Here is a 10,553-nt window from a genome sequence, read left to right on the forward strand (position 1 = left end):
GAGAAAAGGGGGTCCTGTTGATGAAAAAGAGAATCAGGAAATCTCTAGTCTTTCTTTGGATGAAGGCTAAAATGTAGATCCAACTGCTGGTTCTGAGAATGCTTCAGTTCCCAATCTTAAGCCTACAGGTACAACTTCTTCTTCTTTTGCGATTTCAATGGAGTTACAAGAGAAAGAAGCAGAGAACATGCTATCTATAGCTAATAAAGAGGTTGTTACAGAAAGAAATGCGGATGGGTCTGAGGCTCAGGGGGAAGAGTCTAAGACTGTAGTAGAGGGTAGAGAGTTTGTGCATGTTGAACAGTCGGCACATGACAATACTACTGGGGTCCCAAATGAGGGACCTGATCCCTCCTCAGAGGATCCAACTCAGGGGTCCTCTCAAGAGCCTCAGGTCAGTATTGATCATGTTCCCTCCCCTCATTTTGATGTTGAGTCTTTGTTTGTGGTTGTGCCTGAGATGAGATCTGAGTCTGAAGAAGTAGTTGGGGAAAGTGAAGAAGATTCTGATGATATGCCAATTGCTAGCTTGACTGGCGTAGACCAATGGTTGCTCAAGAGTCTACTCCTACGCGACTCACTACAAGGTTGCAAAGGAAGGAGGCTCTTGAGTCTACGCTTAAGAACAGCCAAACTAAGTCAAGGAGAAGAAAATTAGTGAAAGATGGGAAAGTTGTGAGCGAGAAGACAGTGCCAGTGGTGAATGTGGATGATGAAGTAGAAGAGGAACCTGGTTCCTTGACTAGAAAGCGCTCACAGAAGCATGGTCTCCCCAAGCCTAAAAGGGGATCTTCTGTGTCTGCTGAAAGTCTAAACAAGTCTGATGATGTTGTCGCTAGTGCAAATATGGTGAAATAATATGGTGATAAGTTGGTAGAAGAGTCTGCTTCCAGGGCGATAGAAGAATTAGGTGAAAAGTATGTGAAGTCTGATGAAAAAGGAAAGAATGTTTGCAAGTCTGCTAAGAGAAAAGCTGATACTGATGAGGAACCTGGTTGCTCAAAAGGGCCAAAGTTGGTGATCTAAGGAGTGCTGGAAAAGAGAAGTTGAGGAATCAAAAGGTGCTATGGGGCAGCACATTTGCCCCTAACATTTTGGAGGAGGCTGGTATGAGACAGCTGGTTGAAATTTGTGAGTTTCAACAATGGACACATTTGTTCACAAGTGATGCTCCAAAGGTGTATGAGGAGGAAGTTCAAAGTTTCTATGCCGACCTCTTCAAAGTTGAGGATGATCACATCTACGTGCTGGTAAATGGAGTTGATATGGTAATGGACTCTGCTTTCTTGGGATCTATTCTGGGTGTGCCTGCTGAAGGGTTGTCTAGTGTTAAGGGATCTTATTCTCAAAATTTCAGAAATGCCATCCTGAAGGACAGAGCAGTTCAGCAAGGGGAACAGGTACAGAAGAAGGCCCTCCTTCCAGTGTACCAACTGCTATTTGAGATGGTGAACAAGGTCTTGCTCCCTCGTGCTGAGAGAAGATCTATCACTTCTCGTGCAGACCTGTTCCTCATGGAAGCACTGGACAACTTCACTACCATCAACTTTCCTGGGATCATGATAGAGCACATGCAGAAAGTGGCAGATTTTAAAGATGGTAATCATGGACTGCCTTATCGGTTCCTTCTCACCAAGGTCTTAGGTTCCTCTGGGACAAGCTAAAGTGGGCACTAAGAAGCAAACTTTCTCCAAGTCCACTCTGGAAGATTATGAGTGCATTGATAGGGCTGGAGGAATTGGAAGCACTTCTACCATTTCTCAGTTGATCAACGCTCAGAACAGTGCTACTGCTAAGATAAGGCAGTTGAAAGTAAGGAATGCTATTCTTGAGAGTCAGTTGAGTCAGCTTCAGGAGGCACCTAGTTCCAGTATCCCTCAAAGTGAAGAGGTTGCCCTTCTGACCAAGGAGAATGTTGCGCTCAAGAAACAGGTGGAGAACCTGAAAGCGAAACTGCTCAATGAGCAAATGTCAGTGAATGATCGAATTGATCTCGTCCTCCAAACCCTTGCCTCTGCCTTCTAAGCCCTCTCTTTCCAGTGCTCCCTAAATAGTGTCTCCTCAGTGTCAAGTCTTAAGTATTGGTTTCCTATGATTAGTTTTTTTTATGATGTTTGTGGTATTTGTTTTTGTTGTTCTGAATTGTGGATGGTTGTAAGTAACATTGACTCTGCTCCCTGTTTTTCAATCCAAATTGTTTAATGGAAGATTTTACCTTTTTGCTATATATACCTTGTCTTTATGCTCTATTTTTAGTCATGTTGTGTGCACACAAGTGGCATGAGTTAACTCAAGCTAGACTTCTTTCTGCTATAAGCCTGTTACTAATCTTTTTATGATGCCAAAAAGGGGAAAAATAATTCTGGGGGAACAAGGATGGGAAACAGATTCAGGAGGAAGTCAGGAAATACTGGTTCTTAGGGGGAAAATGCTGGTTCTTAGAGGGAACTTGAATTATAAGTTTGTCATAATCAAAAACGGGGAAATTGATAGGCTATATGTATATCCCTATTATGTTTTGATGATCTAACAAACTTACTGTCAAGAACCAGATAAGGAACCTGTTAAACATTTTCAAGACCTTAAGATCAAAAGGTTCCAGCTTGGGATATTGTTCAACTCTTCAGCGTCAAAGGAACAACAGAGGGAACATATAACTACCGTTTCCCGAGGAAGATGCACAAGTCAACAACCCCAACTGTAAATTTGTTGCCTGCACATGCTACAGTGCAGAAACAATGCAGCAGTCAACTTATGGGGAGTGTCTTTTACCTACTTTGCTTACATTATCCTAGTGATGTCACAAATGCATTATTAACATCATGGAAGGTAAAACAAATCACTTGAACACTTAGAGAATTTACTCAAGCACACTCACTGTGATTGATCATCAATAAAATGATTCTCAAGTGCATCAAGAATAAAGAACAACACTACTATGAACCAGTTCCCCATATCAAGTTATTGTATGTCCTTAGTTGAGTTGTAACTTTGTAATAGTTCTCAATTGTAATTCCTACTTAGCTTGTTTAGAAGCATTCCGTAGGAAACCCTTTGTAAATCATAAACCCTTGTGTTTGTGTCTTGGCTAGAGTTAGTCGAGTTGTAAAGTCTTTGTAATAAAATTATTACAAAATGGCTTGTAATAGTATGTTACAAGTTAGTGAGGGATTAAAAGGTTAATTCCTAGGTTGCATAAGTTGTAATCTGAAAGTTGCTCAGTAGTGAAGTTGAAATCCTATAAGGGTAGGTCGTGGTTTTTAATCCCGTTGAGCTGGAAATTTTTCACGTAAAAACTCTCCGTGTTATTTACTTTCTGTTGTGTTTGCATAATCTGTGGAAACCGATAGAGAACATGGTTCTCTATAGTGTTTGGTGGACCCTAGAATTCTATCAAATTTGTATCAAAGTTATGCCACGCCCGCATAACTTGCGAACAAGACAAGTTTTGTCAATCTAACAAGGTTTGTATACCAAGTTATGCCCCGAAGCTATTTCACAGAAATTCCTTAAATGGGGACAAATTTTAAATTGCGACACCGATGGTCCTGTTGGGGAGAAGAAACCCCATCCTAATTCTAAGTTTCATGGAGTTTTGCCTAGAGATAGAGAAGAGGGGTGAAGAAGAAGACGGCCTAGAAGCTTCCTTGTTCCGACCAAATATTTTATGTTCGATATAACCCATGTTATACTCAGCTCAATGTTTAGAACATGTGGAAGAGTCTCAGCCCTTGGATCAACTCATGATGGATTAATTATACACCATCAGGTAGTTTTAATACTAGAACCTTCCTTCTCTCACGTGACTAACATGTGAGGGAATACAATTAGTTGTATAGAGAGAATGATTCTGTTATCAGTAGGCAAATTAGAATAGGACAACTGTACATAGTCTTCTCTTTCTTGTTATTCTTTGTTTTTTTTAGATGTAAGTGTATATATACATGTACAATAACAGTGATGAAATACAACAGAGAAAATTTCAATTAAATCTCTTCTTTAATTCGTATATGGTATCAGAGCAATAAGCTCGATCCAATAGTTCAACCATCAAATTTATTTACATCAGATTCATCTTCATAATCAGTAATCTAAAATGCCTGAAACAACCATTACATCTACTGATGATACGAGCAATGTTGTAAAGCCAATCAGCTATGATGTCAATCACCTTTATCATCTCAACAATTCTGATTCACCTGGGATGACTCTAGTCAACATTGTGTTTGATGGAAGAGGATACCCAGGGTGGAGGAGATCTATTCTCCTATCTTTGTCAGCCAAGAAGAAACTTGGTTTCATCAATGGAGCTTATCGATCTCCAAACCTGAAATCTTTGGATCATGAACAATGGAGTTGTGTCAATGACATGGTCATCTCTTAGATCCTAAATGCTCTCTCAAAGGATATTGTAGATAGTGTGATATACTACAAAATTGCAAAAAAGCTTTGGGCCAGCGTGGGGCAGAGATTTGGAAGATCAAATGGAGCCAAGCTTTATCATCTGCAAAAGGATCTATCAGGATTATACAGGGTAATAGTGACATTGCAAGATACTTCACTAAGCTCAAACGATTGTGGGATGAACTAGATGCTTTGAATGTTATCATATGTTGTTTATGTGTTTGTGCTTGTGAAGGAAAGGCAAAGTTGACTAAGTCACTTGAGGATCAGAGGTTGATTCAATTCATAATGGGATTGAATGACATCTATGCTTAGGCAAGATGAAATATCCTCATGATGAACCCTTTGCCTACCATAGATGTTGCTTATTCACTTATTTTGCAAGATAAAAATCAAAGATAAATTTATCAAATGCACACTTTAATTCTGATTCAGTTTTATTCATGGAAGTTGGAGAGGCCAAGCAACCTAATACTTAGCTTCTGGCTGACTTTGCAACCTTTATGGTCACAGGATAAGGCAGGAATTTTCATAAACTCAGAAACCAATCACAAAGAGGTGCAGTCATAGCACCTAAATATAACAACTCAGGTCAAAAATTTGGTAAACCTCAGTAGAGGTTTAAAGAAAAGAAGAAGTACAATCCAAATGTATCTTATACTTATTGTGGAAAGATAGGACATACACAAGAAGACTACTACAGAATCATTGGATTTCCAGATAATTTTGAGTTTACCAATCACAAAGATTATCAGAATCAAATCAAGGAAAATGCAGTCTTAACACATGAGGAACATGAGAATTCAGGAGGACAAAGCAATGAATACAACAACACCAACTTTGGGCAGCAACTCAACAAGGAACACATTGCAGAAATGATGCACATGTATAAGCAGGCAAAGTTAGCACATGCAAGACTATTCTAAAATGCTCAGGTTCAGTGTTTAGTAGTCTAAAATCAGACACCTGGATCATTGATTCAGGTGCTTTAGAGCACATGTATTTTGATCCTAATTCTTTTCTGTTTCTACCTCCACTTCCTGTACCTTTGAACATCAGTTTACTTAACTCTTTTAAGGTGATTGTTACTCATATAGGAAGTATTTCTATTATGCCAGGTTATATCTTGAACAGTGTGCTATATGTTCTAGATTTCTAATATAATTTATTATCAGTTCATATGTTTTGTGTTCAGTTCAAATATGATGTCCTATTCACATCTATTAGGTGTGTGTTGTAGGACTTTTCAATGAAGAGTCCACAGGCTTTTGGTGAAGTTAGAGAGGTACTCTATATATTAGAACCAAGTCATCTTAAGTCAAAGGGTCTGTTCAGTAGTAATGTACTTTCAATTCTGAAAGGAAGAAATTCTGACCTCAATTCGAGGTCTAAATCTAAATTTTACAAAATTCCTAAATTCTACCTAAAATCCCTAATTTCTACCTTGAAATTCATAGATTTGATGATAAAATTCATGAAAAAGTAATGGTAATTGATGAAAACAAATTAAAGTTGCTTACCAATGAATTTGGGAAGAAAATGTTCTTCAAAAATCGCCTCTAGAGAGTTTAGGATTAAAATGGTATAAAATGAGATAAGTCCCAATTTTTCCAACTTTTACCTAGCTGCAGACGTCACAATTGCAACCATTGCAAAAGCGAACAATTGATCGCAAATGCGATCAGTATCCCATCCATAAAATAGTTGCAAATGCGACATTAACTTTGTATTTGCGAAAGACACCCCACTCACAAATACGAAGTTGTTCTACTTAACATAGTGTCGCAAATGCGACACAAAGGCCGCAAAAGCGATCACAGAACAGTTTGTAAAAGTGAACATTACATTGCAAATGCGATGACCCAGCCCCCAGTCCATGTTTGCATTTGCGAGCCTGACATCACAAATATGAGGCTCGTAATTGCGATCAGGTCTTTGCAATTGTGAGACCTGCAAGTTCACACCACCAACTGCTATGCTTCAGCAGTTCCAGCATCAACCAAAACTCATCCGAAACTCACCCGAGCCCCTCGGGCTACAATCTAAACCTGCACACAAGTGTAATAATATCATACATACTCGCTCGCTACCACGAATCATCAAAATAATATCAAATATCAAGAATCAATCATTAAAACTCAAGATTTCAACTTTGAAACTCAATATTTGCCAAATTTCACATAACGCGCTAAAATGCCCTCGGGTCACCCCGGGTTATACCCAAAAAGATCAAAGTTGTCACCTGAGGGATAGTAGAGAACCAGGTCCTGCGTTCCTTTGAGATATCTCAATATTCTCTTGGCAACCTTAAGATGAGATACCTTTGGATTGGATTGAAACCTTGCACAAAGGCCCAATGTCTGGTCTGCTTGCAGTGAGATACAAGAGTGACCCTATAATCCCTCTATACATGGTTTGATTTACAAGAAAACCATGTTCATCCATGTCTAGACGAGTAGCTGTGGCAATAGGAGTGTTAATAACTTTTGATGTTTCCATGTCAAACCTTTTTAGCAGCTCCTTGATGTACTTCTGCTGACTTATCATTGTTCCCTTTTGAGTTTGCTTCACTTGAAGTCTCAGGAAGAAATTTAATTCTCCCATCATACTCATCTCAAATTCACTCCCCATGAGTTTTGCAACTTCTTCACAAAGAGAGCCAGCTATGGCTCCAAAAATGATATCATCAACATATACCTGAACAATGAGCAGGTTCCTCCCTCGTTTCTTTAGAAAAAGAGTGTTGTTAATTTTATCTGTTGTAAAGCCATTTTCTAGAAGAAACTTTGATAACCTTTCATACCAAGCCCGGGGAGCCTGCTTTAGCCCATACAATGCCTTGTCTAGCTTGAACACATGCTCAGAATGCTCGTGATACTCAAATCCAGGCGGCTGCTTGACATAAACTTCTTCTTTCAGGTATCCGTTTAGAAATGCACTTTTGACATCCATTTGGAACAATGTGAATTCCATATGAGATGCAAAGGCAATAAGAATTCTAATAACTTTCATTCGAGCAACTGGAGCAAATGTTTCATCATAATCAATCCTTTCTTCCTGATTGTAGCCTTGAACTATAAGCCTTACCTTATTTCTTGTTGTATTTCCAAGCTCATCAAGTTTGTTCCCGAATACCCACCTGGTCCCTATGATAGTTCGATCTACAGGTCGAGGAACCAGGTGCCATACCTTGTTTCTTTCAAATTGATGCAACTCCTCTTGCATGGTTGTGATCCAGTCTACATCTTTCAACGCTTCTTTGATATTTTTGGGCTCTATTTGGGAAAGAAAGGCTGAAAAGGCAAGTGAGTTTCTTGCTTTTGATCTGGTTTGAATTCCAGAGTCAAGAGGGGTGATTATGTTATCAAGAGGATGTGAGCTTTTGTGCTTCCAATTTGGTGCCTGAATCTCATCGGCAGAGGACCCATGTATGTCATACTGAGGTTCTTGGGCGCTTCTTACTTCAGCAAGTGGAGTACCTTGGACTGCATCAACAACTCTATTTTCAGCTTCAGTTGGTGTGATCAGGGGACCAGGTTCCTCTCCAATAGATGGAGGTGTACTCGCATCATCTTCACTGGATTCCTTTACATGACTCATCATGTCTGCTTTTCCATTTGCCATGTCAATAACTTCTCCTGGAACAAATAAAGGTACTCCATCTTGATTGGCATATCTGTCTTTCTCACAGGAGAGGTGAGATTCATCAAAGATCACATATATACTTTCCTCAACACATTGAATCCTTTTGTTGTATACTTTGTAAGCTTTGCTTTGAGACGAGTATCCCAGAAAGATTCCTTCATCACTTTTGGCATCGAATTTTCCAAGGGCTTCCTTTCCATTATTGAGAACAAAGCATTTACACCCAAAAGTCCTTAGATGTGTCAGCTTGGGCTTCCTTCCATTCAGCAGTTCATATGGAGTCTTATTCAGAAGGGACCTGATCATGCACATGTTCACCAAGTAGCAAGCAGTGTTGATAGCTTCTGCCCAGAAATTCTTTGCAATCCCACTGTCAATCAACATTGTCCTTGCCATGTCTTCAAGAGTTCTATTTTTTCTTTTCACAATACCATTTTGTTGAGGTGTTCTTGGAGCTGAGAAATTGTGAGTGATACTATTTTCAGTACAGAACTCATCGAATTTGGTATTTTCAACCTTTGTCCTATGATCAGACCTGATTTATTGCTACCTTATTACCCATCTTCACTTGGATCTTTTTGACAAAAGCAGTGAACACTTCAAAAGTTTCATCCTTGGTTCTGAGAAACAAGGTCCAGGTGAATCTAGAGTAGTCATCAACTACCACAAAGATGTACTTCCTTCCTCTTCTGCTTGGCACCGTCATAGGTCCACATAGATCCATGTGAAGAAGATCAAGTAGCCTTGAGGTACTGACTTCCTTTTTGAGCTTGAATGAGGATCTGACTTGCTTGCCTTTTACACATGCATCACACACTTTGTGATCCTTGAAGCTTGACTTGGGCAGACCACGAACCAGGTCCTTCCTGACCAATTTGTTCAGCAACGTGAAGCTTGCATGACCCAACCTCCTATGCCATAATTCAGCATCATCATTAACAACACTTAGACAGGTGAGATCACCATTCTGCAGAGACTCAAAATCAGCAACATAGATAATTTTGTATCTTCTTGCCACTAGCACCGCCTCACCAGTCACTAGGTTTATGACTGTACATATTTTTTACACAAATTCCACCTTGTTTCCCTTGTCACAGATCTGGGAAACATTAAGCAAGCTATACTTCAACCCGTTCACGTAGTACACATTTTCGATTGAGTGTGAGAGAGACTTCCCAATCCTTCCAACTCCCAGAATGTATCCTTTCTTTCCATTTCCAAAGGGTACACTCCCTCATTGCAGGGCCTTAAGTGAAAGGAAGTCATTTGTACTTCCAGTCATATGCTTTGAGCAGCTACTATCCATGTACCATTGTAGGCTGCTTCCTTTCACTATTCCCTGCACAAGAAAATCAGGAGTTAGACTTAGGAAGCCAAACAAGTTTGGGTCCCTTGTAATGAGGAAAGGGGTGAATGAGGGATCTTTTGGTCCAAGCAGGCATTATGTGTTTTTTATATGAGGGAAAAGGTTCTCTACCATTAGTTACTTTTTCAATAAAAACTTTATTTTTCTGCTGTGACTGAAATCTGGCCATACAGTTTTCTTTAAAGTGCCCAGTGTTACTGCAGTGAGTGCAAAGCCAATTGTCAGGTACAGTAACGTACTTGCTATGAGGGTTGTAGGGAATTTTTCCCTTTGGAACCCAATCCCCTGTCTGTTTCCCTCATTATTTGTGTACATGGCAGTGATAGCATCAGAGGACCAGGTCCACTTGAGTGACTTTTCAAGATCACTCTTCACTCTATCTAGTTCTTCTTGAAGTTGTTTGTTTTTCTCAAGCTCATCACACAGACTAGACTTCACTGAACTTAACTCACTTTCAAGCTTAATGTGTGCTTCACTTGCAACTTCTTTTCCCTTTTGAGAATTTTCAAGCCTACTCTCTATTTTAAGTTCCCCAATTATTTCCTTCAAGTCTACTACCACCACTAATAGGTCATCTTTCGCATGCTCAATGTTAGCAACTCTCTCAGCTAAGACTTCTTTTTCCTTTCTTACACACTCAAAGGTCTCTTTTAGGTCTACCACAGCGACCATTATATCATCTCTTTCATGTTCTATATGTGTAATTTTTTCATCTAAGGCATCCTTCTCTTTTTTTAGGTTCTCAATTATTTCCTTTAAATCAACAACAACGATTACTAAGTCATCTTTGGTTTGTTCTGCTTCTCCTAACTCTACAGTTAAAGCATCTTTATCATTTATAAGACTGTGATAAGCATCAATTAACACATTTTCCAAAGACATGAGTTTTTTAGGAGAATAAGATTTCAGATTTCTCTGAACATCCAGAAAATTTACCTCATCATCGTCGCCATCTTCATCATCATCAGACTGAGCCATCAAGGCAAAGATTGAGTCATACTCAGTTGCTTCACTTTCCACTTCCATCATTGAACTATCACCATGATCATTTTCTTTTTCAAATTTGTTAGAGGAGTCTCCCCATGCAGCAAGAGCTTTCTTTACAACATTGTCAGCGACATTCTTTCTCTTGAAGCGT

General features: G+C 39.3%; 1 protein-coding gene across 1 annotated transcript; it reads left to right on the forward strand.

Annotated features, from left to right (window-relative positions):
* Window positions 1-4,096: 4,096 nt before the first annotated feature.
* Window positions 4,097-4,719, forward strand: LOC138892007 (uncharacterized). The gene is made up of 2 exons (XM_070175698.1): window positions 4,097-4,372; window positions 4,459-4,719. The coding sequence occupies exons 1-2, from the start codon at window positions 4,097-4,099 to the stop codon at window positions 4,717-4,719; spliced, it is 537 nt and encodes a 178-aa protein (XP_070031799.1).
* Window positions 4,720-10,553: the final 5,834 nt, after the last annotated feature.

Source organism: Nicotiana tomentosiformis, chromosome 5 (assembly GCF_000390325.3).
Source record: "Nicotiana tomentosiformis chromosome 5, ASM39032v3, whole genome shotgun sequence".
NCBI lineage: Eukaryota > Viridiplantae > Streptophyta > Magnoliopsida > Solanales > Solanaceae > Nicotiana > Nicotiana tomentosiformis.